Source organism: Gavia stellata, chromosome 6 (genome assembly GCF_030936135.1).
Source record: "Gavia stellata isolate bGavSte3 chromosome 6, bGavSte3.hap2, whole genome shotgun sequence".
NCBI lineage: Eukaryota > Metazoa > Chordata > Aves > Gaviiformes > Gaviidae > Gavia > Gavia stellata.
Window position 1 is genome coordinate 18,204,205 of NC_082599.1, and position 20,747 is coordinate 18,224,951.

The 20,747-nt window shown below is 36.6% G+C and overlaps 1 protein-coding gene across 2 annotated transcripts in view; it reads left to right on the forward strand.

Moving 5' to 3' along the window:
• ODAD2 (outer dynein arm docking complex subunit 2) overlaps positions 1–20,747 on the forward strand; it is a 91,010-nt gene that overhangs the window by 40,867 nt on the left and 29,396 nt on the right. For both annotated transcript variants that reach the window (XM_059818991.1, XM_059818992.1), the window contains exon 16: positions 7,175–7,289. In XM_059818991.1, the coding sequence (XP_059674974.1) occupies positions 7,175–7,289 (115 nt within the window). The remainder of the gene's footprint in view (positions 1–7,174; positions 7,290–20,747) is intronic.

A 20,747-nucleotide genomic window follows, 5' to 3' on the forward strand; every position in this document is an offset into this window, starting at 1 on the left:
CAATGCTTAGTTAAAACATTGACACTAGTGCAACTACTCACATGTTTAAATGATTTGCTTGGTTGAGTGCTCTGCCTCTCACAGGGTTAACATATTAGATTCCCGCCACTCCTCAGAAAAAAAAGGGCATCCATTCCTCTCCCTTCTCCTCCTCTCAGACCAGTAGAGCAGGAATTGAAATTGTAGCTCCACATCCAAACTACTCTCCTCTTTTTTGGGGAGAGTAAGTCACCAAAGACATGAAGTATACATAGTCTGTAGCATCACTTTGTTCCATTTACAGAATTTGGGACTAAAACAGTAAGTGGTCTTGTTAGAAACTAGTGTGGAGTTAATTCTCTTTCTGTAAACATTTTCTGAAGTTCTTAACCAAAAGGACACATCTTAACAAGGATGTGGAGATGTGCCGTAATGGGTTGACCCTGGCTGGATGCCAGGTGCCCACCAAGCCACTCTATCACTCCCCTCCTTAGCTGGACCGGGGAGAGAAAACATAACAAAAGGCTCGTGGATTGAGATAAGGATGGGGAGATCACTCAGCGACTACCATCACAGGCAAAACAGACTTGACTTGGGACAATTAGTTTAATTTATTGCCAATCAAATCAGAGTGGGGTAATGAGAAATAAAACCAAATCTTAAAACACCTTCCCCCCACTCCTCCCTTCTTCCCAGGCTTAACTTCACTCCCAATTTTTTCTACCTCCTCCCTGCCAGCGGCACAGGGGGACAGGGAACGGGGGTTGTGGTCAGTTCATCACACGTTGTCTCTGCTGCTCCTTCCTCCTCAGGAGGAGGACTCCTCACACTCTTCCCCTGCTCCAGCGTGGGGTCCCTCCCACAGGAGACAGTCCTCCACGAACTTCTCCAACATGGGTCCTTCCCATGGGCTGCAGTTCTTCACAAACTGCTCCAGCGTAGGTCCCTTCCACAGGATGCAGTCCTTCAGGAACAGACTGCTCCAGTGTGGGTCCCCACGGGGTCACAAGTCCTGTCAGAAGACCTGCTCCAGCGTGGGCTCCTCCCTCCACAGGTCCCACCAGGAGCCTGCTCCAGCACGGGCTCTCCACAGGGTCACAGCCTCCTTCAGATGCATCTACCTGCTCCAGTGTGGGGTCGTCCATGGGCTGTAGGTGGATATCTGCTCCACTGTGGACCTCCATGGGCTGCAGGGTGACAGCCTGCCTCACCATGGTCTTCACCACGGGCTGCAGGGGAATCTCTGCTCCAGCACATGGAGCACCTCCTCCCCCTCCTTCTTCACTGACCTTGGTGTCTGCAGAGTTGTTTTTCTCCCACATACTCGCTCTTCTCTTCAGCTGCTGTTGCACAGGGTTTTTTTACCCTTCTTAAATATGTTATCACAGAAGCGCTACCACCGTCGCTGATGGGCTCGGCCTTGGCCAGCAGCAGGTCCGTCTTGGAGCTGGCTGGCATTGGTTCTATCGGACATAGGGGAAGCTTCTAGCAGCTTCTCACACAAGCCACACCTATAGCCCCCCCCCCCGCCCCCGCCAAAACCTTGCCATGCAAATCCAATGTATGTGCCAAGATTGTCTTATAGAAAGAAGCAAAGCAAAGCCACTTGTACCCTGTAAGTATATACAGGTGATGAGAACTTCCTATTGCAGTTTGATACTTGGCTGTTTCTGGTCTTCATGGTTCATCTGGCTGGATCCTTATTACATTCCTTATTTCATAATCACTTGTTCCTCAGTATGGCTCAACAGGTTCTAGGAGATCAGTTGTTCTCTACTATTAGCTTTTCCCCTGGTAAATTTGGCTGGCAGGTCTTAAGGCTTGTTTTCTTTGTCATCTGGTACAGACAAGCACTGTTTAAAGAGTTACTGTTTTAGTTTGGCACTACAGAAATTCTGAAAACTGTGATGATTTTTCTGGATTCTGCTATCACTGACCTTCATATGTACTAGAAACCCAGAACAAAGCAGGAAAGTTTAAAGGGAGTATCAAGCCCTCATAAGGATTGACAAATTTCAAATATATTCTTACATTTCATTAGCTGCGTCTGTGTCTAACAAAGTGTGGATTAGAGACTAAATATTCAGTTGAGCAGTGTTCTGTTTTGAATGTGATTATACTTGCAGCAGTAGGTATGTGGAAACCATACAGACAGAGAGTGGAGCTCCTGTATTTTCTGTTAATGATTCAAGGGTATGTAATGAAGAGGATGGGATTAATATAAGAAATAAAAAGCTGAGAGTGTTGTATGAAACAGTGCAGTTAACTTCTGAGGGAAATATTGTCTGTTTATCATATGTTCCATGGAGGAAGCCTGCACTGACAAAGAGAGAAGGCTAGTAGATTGGCATAGGTAAATATACAGCTTCTATGTCTTTTATCTCTGTCACATTTCCTGGTTGACACTTTACCTTCTACAGCTGCTGAGCGGAAGGTAAGATAGTGTTACTTTTCTGCACCAAGCCTTTACTTTAAGGCAACTTCAAGCAATTTAGTGATTCTTATTGACTCTGTTGAGCTATGTAAAATAAAGAAGAGCAGCCAGCTTCTCTCACAGCAAAAAATAAGTTGATTTTTCTTTAAAAAGCATTACTATGTGATTGAACTTCCTTACTATTATGTGGACAGCGTGAAGCTGTTCTCCATAGTCAGTCTACTGCACGGCCACTGACAGAGATGCCACTGCACATCTTTTATGTACATTAGTCTTTTTGAGGAACTTTTTACAAGTTATTCTTTTTCTCTTACTAAAAACAGAGGACTAGTGCATATTCTTTAACTGCCACTAGATTTTCATTTGCACTTTTCATTTGATGACCTATAGACTTCATCTCTAGCATTCAAAACTGAGGGTTTAGAGTCTTAAAAACTAAAATGTACAATTATTTTAGCCAAACAGATGGAGTTTGAGTCATTGGTATATAATACTATGTATCAAAGCAGTCCACAGCAACTAGTGAAAATTTTAAGAAACATGCTAAATTGTGGTTTCAAAAAAGACAAGATTACATTCTGCCAGAATTAAACCCTGTAATCTTACCAGTGAGCACAATACGGAGTCAGTATAACTTTGTTTGTTTACATTTGTATTTGTGGTCTAAATTGGCAGGCAATTAAACTAGACTTCTCAAAAGTTCTGGCAAATAACACAGTAACAGAAAAAGATGATAGATATGACAAACAGATGTCTAGGCTGTGTGTATGCATGTGTGTTTAAGCAATACTTGTCGAAGTTTCTACTGGAAATGTTCAATATTAAGTTTGAATTTGAAAGAGAAGTACTATTTCAGATTAACAGCTTTGCTAGTTTCAGATATATGAAAAAAACAAAAGTAAATTTCTAAAATTGTAACCCACGTCTTGCACAGACATCTCATGATTTTCAATGATGTCATGATATCAAGGTTCTTAAATGAAATAATGTGAAAAGTCTTTATTAAACAACTGTTGACTGTAAACAGCCAACAAAAGTAATTTAAAAAAAATATCTTGTTAAATTATCTGCACTGGTCAAATAGCAAATACCAATTCACTGTAACCTGAGGTTTCCCAGAGGCTGTCCTAGTCATTCTGAACAGTTTTAATTGCATTAAAATTATTTGCACATAAGACATATTCTATATACACCATATGTCAGCTGTTCTATGTGGAAACCAGGAAGATGTTTTGCTCATACACCTTGCAGTTGCCTTGTTGTAGGAGTGATGTCAGCTGCATACCCCTTCATATCTGCTCTAATCATGTCTGGCCAGCAGACATGATAGGAGAGCCTCTTCACACCAGTTATTTCTAACTGCCAATACAACTACTTTTGGTTATTTTGAGAAGCAGAATAATTTACACCTTGTTCTAAATTGTATCCGTGATCAAATAAGAACAGTCTACAACAAGGCACAGAGCTTTCAATGAGAAGAGGTGGCTGCTGGCCATCTTGGTCAAGGTCTATTGTGAGATGCTTCTACTATGTTAAGGTATAGAGCAATATATAGTTCAGAATCTGGGCTCTTGCTTCTGAACTCTGCTTATTTATATATTGTTACGTACTTATAGTGAAGAACCAGACAGCAATTACCTATAATAAAGTTTACATTTCTACTTTGGGTTACTTTCATGCCTGTTAGGATTTTGACTATTAATAGTGTTCTATACATTAGATACATTACATACATGTAGTTCAGCTATTCTATAAAGTAGTTAAATATTTGAACTTTATTAACTATTAAGATTTTTTATATCAACTAAATATTGTATTATTTCAGCTTTTATGAGATTCCATTCAGCTTTCAAAGGAAATGTTCTGCATCTTTGTTAAAAAGAACTGTCCTTTAACAGTCCCATGAGTGGTGGTTTAATACAGGTATAACTGTAGTTTAATTTTATCATCATAATGTCAACAAATTATTATAAAACATATCATTTATGTAACTGTAACCACAGGGTGACTAATCTACTAGCTAAGGATTAATACAGAATTGAATGCCAACCAAAATAAATTTTAAGGTATGTTTGCTTGTATTTACTGTGGTAAGTAGCTTTGTTACAGCATCCTGCTAATAATGTTATAATAAATTTTGGTAAGAAAATTAGATACAAAAGCTATATACAAAGGAAATCAGAATATTGTTTAAAGTAATGCCATCAGAGCTGAAATTTTCAGTATTACAGATCTATTTTCCCATCTCTTTCTTTGTTTATTTGTAAAGAAATGTAAATGTGTATTTTTGTCCACTTTAAAAAGGAATTTTCACGTAGAAAGGAAGCTGATGTCTGTGCACTTTTATAGAGGAAACATTTTTCAGGGCCATTTATTTTAGTGTTCCTTTTGCTTTTATAGCAGATATGCTCATTTAACACCCAGTTTCTTCCTCTGCTACATTGTGCAGTGAAACCATAGAAAGATAAAAAATTGAACTAAGAAAGGTTTAGTCACTTGTTTAGCAATGTTTTCTTTAATTGGCAAATATATGTTCTCAATGAGTTGAAAATAAAAGGGTTTGTGCTTGTATGGTGATTACACAATAATTCTTCCAGTATGAGAATGCAAGAGCATCATTCTTGTATGTAGAGTTCTTCTTATTTGAGTTAATCTAGTGTAAGTGAGAGAAAGCAATAATCAGTGATGAACAATGTACTTAGGAGATTTGTTTGTTTTGTCTGTACTGTTTTTTAGTTTGATTTTATACATGTTGAATGGACAGAGGACTACACTTTTAGATATTCTGAGCTGTTCTGTTGGGTGTAGGACATCTGGTCTTTCTGGTCTTCAAGCAAAAGGCAAAACTCCTCTTTAGAAAATGAACCATAGAGTAGGCTAGTTTACCTTGAAAAGCTTAAGAGAAGACAAGAAAACTGAAAAGAAAATGAAAGTAAACTTTAAATTGAAAAGGAAGCTTTCAAAAAAATGGAAAGGAAAGATAAATCAGCCTACAGCTTGTTTTTTTAAGTGTGGTGGAAAAAGCTGAGCTCAGTGCTTGGCTTCTATCTCTTCATTTTTATATACTTGTTGGAGCTGGGTCATTTATATTTAGCCCCTCTTGGGAGGAAGTGCCTCATGTTGGTAAACGGTCAGTACTCTCCTTGACTAGAAGAAAGATTCATGGGTTCTTTTATAATTAATTTCAATATAGGAAAAAATTCCTTGTGCTTTCTGAAATGACAGGAAAGTAATGCTAAAATTGCTTAAAAGTGTTTGGAGTTTGGAGGGATTTAAAAGCTTGTTTTGAAGCTTTCACTTAAGTCATCTTTACTATGTTGAACATATATATGTAATTGTGTAGTTTGTGATCATACTGTTTTATTTTAATGTGTTAAGATTTCTGAATTTGTCCTTTGAATGATGATTTTCTTGCAATTGATTTGCAGCTGAGTATGTAAAATAAGCTGTATTAAAATTAGCAGATCTTAAATAACTTATAGTGCCTCAAGCATAGCTTTGTGCAAAAAAGTATTATTTTGAAAAACATAGTTGTTTAACCACTTTGCATAAAAGCATTATGAATAAAATCCGTGGTTATTTTAGACAGAATTTATGTCCTTAATTATTTTTTCTGCTTCAAATGATGGTAGGATTACATACAAAGCTGATTTTATAATTAGTTTAAAAATTTCCTGGCAAACCTATATATCATGAACAAAAATGAGATGTTTTATGTGGTGTTTATAAGCACAATCTGTATTTAAATTTCTCTTGTATTTACAATTAAAGATGCAGTCTAATTGTATACAATTGAATTTTTACTTTTGAGGTTAGAAAATGAAGGTATATTTGCTTTTCTTTATCTTCAGCTCATTTGCTTTGGGTTTAACATATCTTTTTGAAAAAAGGCATGTTTCTAAAGGCTATTAATTTATGTTTGACCTTCCTTTCCATTTAAGGTATTCACTGGACCCTAATGTGAAGTTATGATCCCCAAGCCTGATTGATATGTAAACATAACACAGATGGTGTAGAGATGATTCTGATGATAATTCATTTTTCAGCTAGTCACGAAGATACTTTGATTACAGTGTGTTTAAGTAATTATAACATAGTGTTCAGTGTTAGTCTTGTTGGTAAGGAACACATGGGAAACAAGTTACACGTTATTCATGCCCAACAAAGGATGCACTGTAGTGTGACCATTTTAATTTCTAATGCTAGATTAGAAACATAGTATTTTAAAATATGTCATAGAGTAAAGTAAATACATTAAGCATAGACTGCGTAAAAAGTTAAGTACATAGTTTGGGGCACAAATATTTGTTTTGGAAAGTATTTGTTACTATATGAAAGAAGCCAGTATGCTTGAATTCAGATTTCACTTTGCATGCAGATCATTAAAAAGTCACATGCTTGTTTTCACATTTATATGAGTTCTGGTTATAGTGTAGTTTACTTTACTTTATCTTCTATAAGCATTCTGAATGACAGTGCTGAGAAAAAAGTAAACAGCATTAATGAGATTTAGTTAGAAAAAATATTCTTTCTTTACATCATTTGTTCACACCTATCTGCTATAGTAAGCAATGTTCACTATGTTGATGGCGATTAGCTGACAATAAAACAGAAGCTCTTACATAAAGCAAAACAGTATGTTGAAGAAATTCATACCAGTATTTATTAAAGCAGAGTTCCAAACAAACTGATATAATTTAAAATTTAACATTGTCTCCTCCATAATTAATTATCTCTTTTTTTGGTCTGTTTCTGCAATAGGATAATTGACCGTCTAGATGGAGTTCGTTTGTTATGGTCATTGCTGAAAAATCCTAATCCAGATGTTCAAGCAAGTGCAGCTTGGGCTATTTGTCCTTGCATTGAAAATGCTAAGGTAAGAAAGTATTTAAAGTAATAGTTTTGTTATATATATTACTCACATATAATTTTTATATTTGGATGATTTCCAGCAGTACTTTGCTGTTTGCTACTTACACTCTTCTTTATTTAATTCTGTTAACTGTTTAAAAAAATTGATGGATGCAGTTTTCAAAAGTGAATAGTCCTCCATCTAGCAGTCATTATAGCAGTCTGGTTTGCCTTGACAGTGCTTACTGTATTTGGAAAATATATTTTAATAACTTATCAGGACCTAAACTTACTGTTCCCAAATAAAGCATGCTGAACATCTGACAATGCTGAAAACAGAAAGCTTTTACTCACAGGCTATGAATAGCACAGGTGGTTGTACCACTATGAGGTACTTCAGCTATGTTCTCAAGAGACCATCATTTGGTTTCAGAGCATATTTCAGACTCAGTGCCAATGTAATCCTTAGATTTTCTGCTCAGACTGCCAACAAAAAGTGCCAGTTGTGAATAGTGGTTGTTGTGCAGGTCAGTTGTGCGCAGAAGACTGAGCTATTCATTTATTTCATGTCAGTTTCCAAATAGAGATAAAATGGTGAGTATAAGCTGTAAGTCACCTTCAGTGAATTCTTACTACTGACCTGTGGTAAAATAAATGGGGAAGGTTTTGTTTCACATTAGAAATTTCCTGGAATAATAAGTAGACTTTTATCCTTAATCCTTGCACAGTAATATCTTCCGTTTCTAATTTACCTCCATATTTAATGCAGCTTTTGCATCTTCTCTTTACTGTACCACAAATATATATCCTTCTACATATCATTTGAGATCCTGACTATGTAAAAAATGGAAATTCCTTCAAAGTGCTAGATATCCTTAGCATCCTTTGCAGGCAGTGTTTCCTGTTTGAAATTGAGCACTGTATGGCTGCTATTAATTTTATAGCTGGATGGATGTAGATACAGGTATATGGACGAAAGTACTGTGAGAACATTTGGTCTTGATTTTTATAACTTAAGCATTTTCTGTTCCTTCACAATGATTTCTACAATGGCAGCTTGCTTGCAATTTTTCAAGCATGCTGGTTATTCTGAATTGTCTTTCCATCTTGTTTTTAAACATATAGACTCTAGTATAATGAAGTTTTTTGTTACCTAACGGTGGGGTGTATACATTTCTCATCTGTCAAGATATGACTATACCTGCCTCTCTCTTGAACAATATTGCTATAACTGAATGTTAAAATATTACTTTATCTCAGAACTGAGGTAATACTTATTATGTGTAAGAATCTGCAACCTGTAGTGGCAGAGTAGAACTCTGCATTGCTACAGCTTCCACTAAAAGCACTTTTTCAGAAACTAAGGGGAGAGTGGACAGCTACTGAAATAATAGACTGCATGGATTTTTTTTCTTTTTTTTTTTTTCCCGTGGGTATTTCATGAGTGTAAGCTATGTACATCCTTAGTGTAGCCATCCTCCTTTCATCTTTCTTGGCTGCCTGCCCAAATGCTAATCTGTGACTCCACAAAGAGTTCTTTGTGTGAGACTGAGGCAGAGTGGCATGCTGAAACAAACCTACCAATAATACCCTTTCCTCTGACATGGAAAGAAATATGTATAAAGCAGCGATTATAGCCACACTGTGGAAGTGCAGTAACTATTTCTCTCTAAACAAAATTTTGATTTTCTTTGTTCAAAGTTAATAATATCCAACAATTTACGTGATCTTCCAAGAAGCATAGTTTGGTTTATGCAGTGCTTGATTCAAAAGCAGTAATAAGTAGGTGACTTTAAAAGATTATGGGCATTCTGGCTTTTTTCAAGCCTGTGCTTGGGACTGCAAACCATGTTTCAAATAGCTGTGAGTTTGGAATCTGGATTTGCTTTCTTTTTGTGTTCTTTTGTGGAAGTTGTAGTGGTTCTCTTCTATTGCATAGATGCAATAGAACTTCTTAATAGTATCATAAACAAATTTTTATAACAATGTAGTGCAGCATCCATTATTCTGCACAGACATTTTCTGTAAATACAACTTAAAGGTTATTTTATATGATATTTATAAAATCTTAGAAGCTAATCTATCATACTGATAGGGCTATTATTGTCATAGCATGTGAGTACATGATTATCTCTCATGCACTTACTCTCACCATAATCTGTTTAAGATTGGAAAGTCTACCATTTCTGGTTTACCATTAGGGGGATAAGAGTCACAAAAGGCCAAGATATGAATTCTCAAGATGTTTAGGTGCTAGCCAGTTTTGAGCTTTTGGGTCTGACTAGTTTGCCTGCTGTTACACAGGAAGTTAATTGCAAAGGGAGCAGAATCCAAGTTCCTGTAACCCTAGATTATATATGTTGACAGTTACATTATGGTAGCTGGTTCAGAGTACTTCCCATAGAATAGAGTTGTATCAGTATGATATAGCTAAGTGATATTTTTTGTTACAGCAATATGATATAGGTCAGTGATATTTGGTCCATGACAGATCTAAGACGTTTTAAATAGAGGATATAAGTTGTGCACTGTAGTACATAAACTGTTACAGCTCTGACAGCCATAATACTGGTTTGGTATCAGTCATCACTTCTGTATGCCAGCATTAGTTCTAAATATTTTTAGCCTTAAGGATTCCTTGTAGAGTGAAGATCTTACAGGTAGGCTAGCAGTGATATAATTTGGGTGGTAGAATTCTCCTCAGAAAATTTGCACAGCACCTGTGAGTGCTACTTGTGAGTCTTAGACAAATATCTCATGATTTTGGACAAGTTAGTTCATGCATTTCTTTAAAATATAAGACTTGAAGAGACAAGAATGTAATTTATTCAAAGGAATTATCTTAATAGAAGCAGATTGTTATTAATTAGTTCCTTACTTCCAAAAGGAAAAGTTACTACTGCAGGCACACTGGTAATGACAAAGTGTAAGTGCACTGTCCAAGAAACACAAATGATTATGAAAAATGGCTAAGAAAAGTCTACTCAATTCTGTTGATGTTGGAACGGCAATATTTGGTTATGATGCTTCTTTGAAAAACAGTATTTATAGTGTTCTCCCAATGCACATCAGCCCAAACAGAAAAATTTAGAGAAACTCTACAAAGATGTTATTTGGGCTATTATAAAATTAATCCAAAGGCATTGTGCCAATAAGAGGAACACTGCCAGCTTGAGTTTGTATGAAAATACCTATTTCCTCACACAGTAACCTTTAAATAGTATGTCTTGGGGAAAAAAAAAAAAGTTGTAGAAGTTATTTTTCCGTCCTCATATTTAGTAGAATCTTGGGTACAAACATTAGAATAGGAATGGTAATGTCAGGCCTCATCCTTTCCTCTGTCCTTTGTCTGTGCTTGCGTATCAGCTTTCAACTTCCAAAGTTTCAGTTTTAGCCTTTGTTATAGCTACAACTATAAAGGCTTTCTTAAAGAACTTCAGGAAGCCAGCTATGTACAAAGTCTGTCAAAATAATTTAAGTAAACAGTCTGAGACTGGGGATTTGAGGGAAGAGGGAGGGAAAGTTATTCTATTTTCTTAAAATGTACTTGTAAAATGACATCTCACACTTTTCTGATAAAGCATGATTTTTTTTCACCCTAAGTTACTGCATCCCTTTCAGCTCTGCAGTGGAATTTCATGGGTGTGATAAAGGATAATCAGCCATCTAAAGTTGTCTGTGTATTTCTTACATACAGGGAAAGAGAATGTCCATGCTGACACGAAAAAAAAAACAAAATCAAAACTAAACTAGGTTTAAGAGGAAAGGGTCATGAGGTGGGTATGTGTGAAGGTCAAGTAGCCTTCACTCTTGCAAACATGTTATATACTGAGGAAGTGACTTCTACTGGAGCCAGCAGTCTGGAGTAAACCTGTTGGTGGAAAATATGCTGCTGATGACCCGTGCTATTTAGGATTCTTACACAGATTTTGCTTGTTATGGAAATTTTAACGTAACCATATGTATAAAACCACAGAGAACATTTCTTTACTAAAAGTAACTAAGAAAGGTAGTTGAACTTGGAAATTCTTCTGATATTTAACAAATAAAATTATTTGCTGTTTTAAATGAATTAAGATGCTTTGTTTACACATTTTACTACTTTAAAACTGTAGTGTATAAAGATCAGTCATGCCCCATAATGCACACTGTTGTTCATTTGGTTTTTATTTTAAAAATTTTACTTAAGTAGTATCAATACATTTTTGTTTACTTACTGTTCTTTAGTTAAGCCTGTAATGTCAAAATTCCCTGCTTGAGTATGTACAGCATTTTCCAGTTTCTTTGTTTTCCTTGCTATGCTGCTTGCAATTCTATACAGAAACCTTGGTAGTTCAAACTTAGTGCTCTTACTGCTCTCTTTCCATTTTCCTATTTGTTTTCTCTAGACATGATAATTTTTAACATAAATCATACCTACTTCTCTATATTTGATCTCATTTTTATGCAGTTTTTAATCCCTGATATCTGGATGTAGACTTTCCAACTTTTAAGTGTTTGTTATGAACTAAACTTCAAAAGAGTACTGTAAGAGAGACAAAAAGGAATTTTTGGTTTGCCCATCAGGCCTTCCAGAGCACCAGGGACCTTGGAGATTTAGGAAGCCCAGCAAGTTAGACCTGACTGGGTGAATCCATAGCTGGTTGCCATGCTTGCCAGGGTGCATGCAGAACCAGACTATCCAATGATTCTTGACACAGGCTGCCTAGAAGTTTAGTGAACCAACTATCATGAGGAGTTTGGGCATCCTATAGATATGTTACCCTAGAGATCCTGAATGGACTGCCATAAATTGCCCCGAAGTCCTTAATGTCTACAAATATAGGAAGTCCAGTTCCTGTAAAACACATAATGTGAAAGCTGGGAAGCAAAGGGAAACTAAGAGCATAACCCATATCCCCCTCACTGGGGAGCCTCAGGTCCTAAGTTCCATGCACAGCAGCTGCCTGAGAGCTTGGAGACCGTAAGAAGCCAAAAAGCTTAGGAGCTCCTGGAGACCTGGCTTTCCAGCTGTTTGGCAGCCCATCAGGCAAGAAGTCAGGGATTCTGTGAAAACCAGAGGCCAAGCAGCCTGGCAGGCTACTCACCAGCCATCTGGCTGACAAGAGAAAAGATGAAGAGGCACGTTGGTAATTTAGCCTGCCTTTCTGCCTGGTTTCTGTCAAAACTTTTCAAGAAGTCGTTGTGTTCTTATGGAAGGCTTTGGTTCCATTCCATTAGCATTTTCTGATGGAATACTGTTCCACTGGAAAATATTTGACCAGCTTTTCTTGTAACTTAGTTTATAATAGCTACACATGCCAGTCAACAGCTTGTCATGTAGCTTCTGTACTTTTAAATTAGACTTGCTAATTGGATTTTAAAAATCTATAAAAAGTTTAAACCCCATCCTACTCACATTTTTTCTTTTTCATCTCTTTTTTGTTTTTTTTCTTGTCCATCTCACTTTTTTCCTGTCTTTACCCTCTCACTTACCACATGGGACTTCCATAGATCTTAAGGCAAGAAAAGAGCACAGAGATCATTGTGTCTGATTTGCTGCATAATATAAACCAGAAAATTTCAAGCAATCATTTTATCTAGTGCAGAAGCTTTTGATTGAACTATAACATATTTTATACTTCATGCTTGTTCAGATTCTCAGTGGTCTGTAATGGTAAGTGGTACAATATGATATGAATGCCTTCTCATATACCACTCTAATTTATGGAACTATGCCAGAGTTGCAAAGACACAAACAACAATTGTTGTAACAATTTATTAGTTTGTGTTGTCACTGCATTGATTGTTTGCCTAGACTGTCCTCAGAACATTCCAGTATTGCTATCTTGCATCTCTACAATATTAAACTACATATTAGTGACGACTATCTCATAAACATATTAATAAGAAGTTTGCTTAGACACTTATTTGAATTCAATTCAATCCAAAACCAACAGAAACAATGTTTAGTTTTTCCAGTTACTCAATGTTATCTGTTTCTCATACTTCCATTATTAAAATGCTTTTCAAAATAATCTAAAGCAAATCATGATGTTTTCTTTACTGTGGCCTCAAAGGACTTTGATATTAGTAGTTTCACTACTTCTGTTAAAAAAATTAGGCGTTTGCCATTTACCCAAGGGAGGAAGAGTAGGTGTAGTCTGCCAGACTGAAAACTAAGCAAAACAATAGACAAAAGGACTACTAGAAGTTGCATGAGTGACTATGTAGACTTTCCCCCGCCCCATCTTTTAGAGAACCTGCATTGCATGCTTTCTTGGGCTGTATGCTTGGCTAATGGACTTTGCTTTTGTTTCTTGAGACTATCAATAGCAATATACTTGCCAAGTATTTAACTGTGCGATGATCAAATCCGTGAAGAGCCAGGAGTAAGGAATCCTGCTCTTCCAGGCTACAGAGTAGCATTGGAGTCATGTTAAAGCTACTCTGCTTTGCTGCTCTGGCTTTAGCTGCTTCAGTGAGATGAAGAGGACAGGAAAATCCATGTTGATTGTCTGCTGTTGTTTTCCCAACACACTGTATTTTCGCAACACAGAAAAAGACTTGTGAGATGTAGTGAAGTAATCTCATCTTGCAAGGCGTTTCTTCATCAGTTCTGCTACAGTGGGAGCCTCCACAGCTGTATAGACAGGAATAAAATTAGCCTTTAAATATAAGGTAATTTGATTAATAATACCATTGAGTTGTTTAATAAGAAAAATTAATAGAAACTTCATTAGATAAATTGTGTGTTTCCATTTTTCACTGAACAGCTATAATATAGAAATTTATCTGTTGCATTTCTTTATTTTGAATTTTAAATTGGGTTGTGCATTAGTTTAATAAGTTATTCAGTTGGCAATAGGGGATGGAAATGGACAGCTTCCTTCATTAAAGAAAAGGTAGTTTAAAGATGAATCTTGATAACTAAAGTTTATTTGCGCAGCCATACCATCACTTTTTTGGGCAAAAGCAATTCAATTTGACAAATTAGCTTTGACACCTTAAGCTTTTTAAGATGTTCTAAGAGTGAAATACTACTTGTTTTTGGTGGAGAAACTTTTATCTTTCAAGTGGAGTATTTTTAAAGATAAACACAATGTGGTTTTGTAATATGGTGTTTAGCTTTAAATCTTTCAAATAAAGAAACCAGTATTCACTTGGAAGAAATAAGAAAGGAATTCAGTTACAAAAGAATTCAGTAGTTCTTTTATAAGAACTGTATGTCTCAACTTAAGGCTGATGAACTTTATTTACTTAATGAAAATAACCACAAAAAAACATATAATATGATGACAAGAGAACTCAAAAATACGAAATGTTCTCCTTGTATAAATACTGCAAAGATCAAGTGATTTTTTCCAAATTTGTCTTTCTGCAAATGTCGTAATGCTTTCTGCTCCTAATTAAAAAAAATATGTGTAAAGCTGGTCTATCTCACAGTATTTCTTCTCTTGGCAGAAGCCAGTGTAGAAATAAGTGAGAAGGGAAAGTTAACTAAATTTTGTTTAATAGTCATGCAGTTCAACAAGGTGAAAATATGTGATTAAAGAGTGGCAGGATGAGGCTTTTATTAGCACAGCAGGAAACTTTGCTGGTCTCAGCATCTGCGTCAGATAGGGGGTTTTTTACTGCTTGAGATTGCACACTCCTTCCTTTGAATCCAGTTTTGAAAGAAAATTTATCATACTTTCTGAGGATAAAAACTTTGCTGCCCACTAATTAGAAGATGTGGTCATATGAAGTCATGAAAAATCCTGTTATCTCTTCCCATCTTCTTCAGCCACTTAAAATGTGGTTTAACAATCTATATTTTTTCATATCTGTCACCTCAGGTTAAATATTACATTAAAAGTTATAATAATGATGAAGATTTAAAATGAAGATATTTCCTGTTAATACAGTAAAACATTCTTGCTCCCCTCCCCCCAATTTTTTTAAACATTGTTATTGATTCTTTAAATGTCTTTGTGTTTGGCCTCTTACTTTGTTTAGCTCAGGAAATACTATTGTTAAAACAGAAGCATTCAACCTATCATTAACACATACACTGAGATGTAGGCAATAAAAATACTTCATTGCTTATCAGTGGGAGTGATTTTATCAACATTTTTATCTATAAAGGCTGTTTCTTAGGCTTTATTCTTACCATACCATTTTTTTTTACCTGCCTAACTTGAACTGAGTAGCCTTGTTAGGACAACTAAAAAGTAAGGTTTTGTCACAGTAGGTGAGGGGGGAAGTAAATTACCTAAATTCACTTAAATGCATTCTTCTTTTCTTTCAAGTTGTTTTTTGTGTAGCTGTATCCTAAGATGTTCTCTAAGCTTTTCAAAATACTTGAAGTTTATTGAATAAGTTTATTGAATAATTTCATATGTAACATTAAAGAACGTGAATGTAGTTTAATGGCTATATTAATACATCAGAGTTTGCAGTATGTAAATACTGAAGTATAAATGTAGTCTTGGGCTGGAATTAGAACACTTTCCACTTCAAGTTCAATAACAAAATCATGTTATTACACAATATAAACTACCCAGACTTTGAAACAATGACATTTACATTTCTACAGTGAAGTTTAAGGACTACGGGTAAATATAAAAGCTTATCGCACACTAATAGCTGGAAGTGACAAAACCTTTGGGTTAAGTCTCACAAAAAAGTGGGTGTTAATTAATTTAGAAGGTGTAATTTAAAGATTGCATTTTTTTCTATGATGTGAAATAAAAGGTGAAAAAAAGATTTCCAAAGACATGTTATATGTGATTTTTCTTCTCTTCTGTTGCAAAAGTAAGTATAGCTGAAAATGCCCAAGAGTATTTGGAAACTAAAATCACAGAACTTACTTTAGACTTTATAGTATGAACAGCTATCTGATCATTAATACAGGTATGCGCAAAGAACATAGATTCAAATGAATTAAATCCAGACCTCTGCTATCACAGGCACAACTTCATATAGTTTTGTCTTTAAATAGCTTTAAAGTATGGCAATTGTATATAATAAATACACATCTTTCAGTAAAAAAAAAAAAAAAAAAAAAGTAGAAATTTACTGTACAAAGTTAGTATGTGGTTTTGCTAAATGATACCAAAAAGATTGCATTTGTTGTTTAAATTTCTTGGGGGTGGGGGGGTGGGGGTGGGGGTGGTGGGGAAGATCTTGTAAGTAACGTAACAGATTTTAAAGTTTTCATTTCTGTCCTTCTTTCTGCTCATTGTTCTTCAAATTTCTTGCTTCTTTACTTTTCTCTTTGTCTTGCACAGACCACCAGACTACACCCACAATCACATTTGGGAAACTTTCCTGACGTGTGGTTTCTGCAGTTTCCCTCTGCTTTTCATCACGGGTAGAAGGTTCTGTCCTTGTGTTTAGCTGGTTTCACAGACGATTATTGAAACTCTTGTCTTTTACTTACTGCTGGATTGTTTATATATTATTCCATCAATTTAATTGGACCATACTCCTTTACAAAATGTGGAAAGTATAAGCTTGTCAGAAGAGAAATTTAACAAGTAGGGTTATAATCACCTGGAAAGAAAATATATACAGGTATGAAAATATAAAATGTACATATTAGTTCATTAAGATGGGATACAGATCATCTTATCTCTTCATGAAACATCTTTCAAGAGCATGAATAATAATACACAGATATCTGAACCATGCAGAAAAGCAGAATCATTTTCATGTATAGCAGGGCCCCTTTCACATCTCTACTGTAGAGTTTACCTGTTGAACAGAAGTCTTTCTCATTTGTTGAGCCAATATTTAGACACAATGTAATGCACACTTCTGTAGTAAGTTTCAAGGAATTGAAGTAAATGTAAAAATATCTCATTTTCGTTCCTTCTTCTTTGTCTGCTCATTTAGCTCTCTAGCCCTCTAATACGTATAGGTAAGAAATTTCTGTGTAGAAATCTTTGTAACCCACTATCTACCACCTTTGGTCAAATTTTAAAATTTCAAGACAGACATGAAAACTGATATCAAGAAGTACTGTTTTTATTCAGGTGATTGTCTGTAGATACAATTACATTGTGATATGTGTACACGAGCAATGATTGAGAAACTTGTATGCTAGCATATCCATGGGAAACATGCTGTAATCCACCTCCCTTTACATGCAGCTCACATGGTAATAGAAGTGGCAGAGCACTGCCCTTCCTTCTCTGTTTCTCTCAGCTGTTTTTCTGAGTCACAAACCTTTATTGTCCTTTTTCCGCATAAACATTTAGATCCTCTTTTAATTTCTGTAAGGACCTCTGTTATTTGTTCATTCTGGTTTTTTTCGGACTTCAACGTGAAGTTTGCTCTTGGATACTACCCTTTTTCCACATGCTGTGGCTTCTGGTTTTGACTCTCACACTATATGGCTTTAACCTCTCCCTTCCAGTCTCAAGAATTGCACTGCCTGTGGTGGAAAATGTTTCATTCCTGATGGGCCTACCCACTGCTTTTGCTTTCTGTGAGAAGGAAACATCACAGTTAAGAGTTCTGTTTGGCATTTGGACCCAGAACTAAAAAAGATGAACTGCAGCATCTTCTGGAATTTTTATTTACCAAGTCCATGAGCGATTTGATGGATTTGCTCAGCAAAGCTAACACAATACAATTGGACCCTACTCTGTTCATAAATCAGCCCCCAAAAAGAAATAAATATAATCAAAACCATACTTGGTCTCAGGGTCACTCCCTAGCCCTAGGAAAGTTTATACTATCCATATTTGCACTTTCATGAAGTCCTAAGACCTTTCAGTCCAAAAGGGTTTCAGGTGAGTGTCTGGTAGTTTTTATTCAAAATTCTCCTATTGACCTGTTGAAGAAAGCAAAAAACTTGCAGACCTTTCTTTCCATCTCTGCACATTTACCATCACTGAGGTGCATAGGCTAAAATTTCTTCTACAAAGTTACTGCTGACCATTTGGCCTGTCACTTTTACTCTCTTTCCAGTGTATCACAGAATCATACATTCATTAAGGTTGGAAAAGACCTTTAAGATCATCAAGTCCAACCATCAACCCAACACCACCGTGCCCACTAAACCATGACCCGAAAATGCCACATCTACATGTTTTTTGAACTCCTCCAGTGATGGTGACTCCACTACCTCCCTGGGCAGCCTGTTCCAATGCTTCACCACTCTCTCAGTCAAGAAATTTTTCCTAATATCCAGTCTAAACCTCCCCTGGTGCAACTTGAGGCCATTTCCTCTCTTTCTATCGCTAGCTAGATGGGAGAAGAGACCAACACCCACCTCACCAAAACCCCCTTTCAGGTAATTGTAAAGAGCGATAAGGTCTCCCCTCAGCCTCCTCTTCTCCAGGCTAAACAACCCCAGCTCCCTCAGCTGCTCCTCATAAGACTTGTGCTCCAGACCCCTCACCAGCTTCGTTGCCCTTCTCTGGACACGCTCCAGCACCTCGATGTCCTTCTTGTAGTGAGGGGCCCAAAACGGAACACAGTATTCGAGGTGCGGCCTCACCAGCGCCGAGTACAGGGGCACGATCACCTCCCTGCTCCTGCTGGCCACACTATTTCTGATACAGGCCAGGATGCCATTGGCCTTCTTGGCCACCTGGGCACACTGCTGGCTCATATTCAGCCAGCTGTCAATCAACACCCCCAGATCCTTTTCTGCAGGCAGCTTTCCAGCCACTCTTCCCCAAGCCAGTAGCACTGCATAGCAGTTTGACACCAGGCCATCCAATGCCACCTACAGATGTGCCACCATGATGTCACCAAGAATCTCCTCTGACCTATTTTCAGTTCCTATTTTCAGTACCCTTTGTGAAGAGTAGAATTGGGGCACTAATGGCATAGTTTTAGTAAATAGTTCCATAAAAATCAGATGACCATCAAAAAACACCTGAAGTTCTTGCCCACAGTGGTTTCTGACCTGCATCTATTTCGTAATCAATAGTTCATTTGCTTTTCTGAAGTCTAATGTTTCTACAGAAATCCTTAAGTTAGCCATAATTAAGCCGTTCACTAGTTTCTATATTTGTTGGACAAAGACCTTTAAGAGAACTAGTCATCTTTCCAGTTCCACATCTGAAAGGTTGAAAATCTAACAAAAAATGTTGGCCTGGATTATAGGTTGTATAAAGAAGTCCTGATATACACAAATATCTAAGCTTAGTATAGAGGTCCACTCAACTAAAGTAACTGATGAGCCCATTCAAGTAGAAATGGTGATTTTTCCAGATTACATTGCAATACTTGATATCCTCAGGTTGGACACTTGAAGTTCCATCCACCTCTTTGCTAATTATTATGTTTACAATGAAGTTTCTGCAAATGCTGCTGCATGTTGTCTTTCAGGCATGCTGAGAACCCCTTCTAGATGGTTGTTGGCAAAATGTTGCTTAGTTACCCACAGATTGAATAAAGATGTAAAAAATCCTTCAAAGAAGTAGATTTTTTTTTTTATTTTGGCATTGTTTCTGTCCACGAGGAAACTGAAAAGACATAATGTAATCTTAGATGGTGGAACATCTTACCAAAGAAAGAGATACGTTTCTTTTCAAGTATCTCAGTTTAACAGAGTGCACAGAATCTTGGTGTACAGCATTGGTCAGTGACTATGTAACTTAACCAGTTAAGAATTTGTGCTTAAACAAAACTTAGATTCATACTCTGTGTGTGTTTAAGGGTACATGAAATACTGTATGCTGCATGTCACTTTATCAGATACTGTCAGTTCCTTTTTGCTTGAGACAACCATATGAATTCCATACCCATCAGTTCAGTCTCACAGTGCCAAAACTGCTGATTTTCTCTGGTTTACACATTGACGTGTAAACATGTGCGTGATAATTTGAGTTGACTGATAAACATAAGAGTGTGAGAACAGCTAATGCTGTGTCAGTATTCTGTTTCTCATACTAGCCCACAAGGGATGCCTAAGGACAGGTAGAAGAACAGGGCAAACTTGTAGCTGTGGCTCCCCTCCCCAGAATGCTCTCCCACCTTCAAGAAATCTGTGGCTCAGGTACTTTCTAAATCAGAGTGAATACTTTTATATTGAATATCCCTTAATTTTTTTTTTCCTGTGACTTTGTCTAGTTAATTTCTAACGTGTGAACTTTTAACAGCCACTGCAATCCTGCTCCAAGGACTTCAACACCTTAACTATGCTTTGTTTAAAAATAACTTTGTTTTATTCTGCATATGTCACCTGCTAATTTCATCTGATGCTCCCAGGTCGTCTTCTAGAAGAGAGATCCCTGTGTGCCCTTTCCATTCTACTCAAGATTCTATACACCTCTATCATACTGCTCCTCGTTTTTCTCTTTTATAGCCTTGAGTGCCCTAGTTGGTTAGTCATTCCTTCTACAGAGCAGTTCCCTACCTTTGATTATTCTTGTCATCTTTCTCTAAACCTTTTTTAATTTTACTATAACTTTTTCAAGATGGAAAAAATGGACCAGATCTGCATACTGTATTCAAGATCAAGGCACACTGTTCCGTTTTCTATTTCTTTTCTAAAAGCATA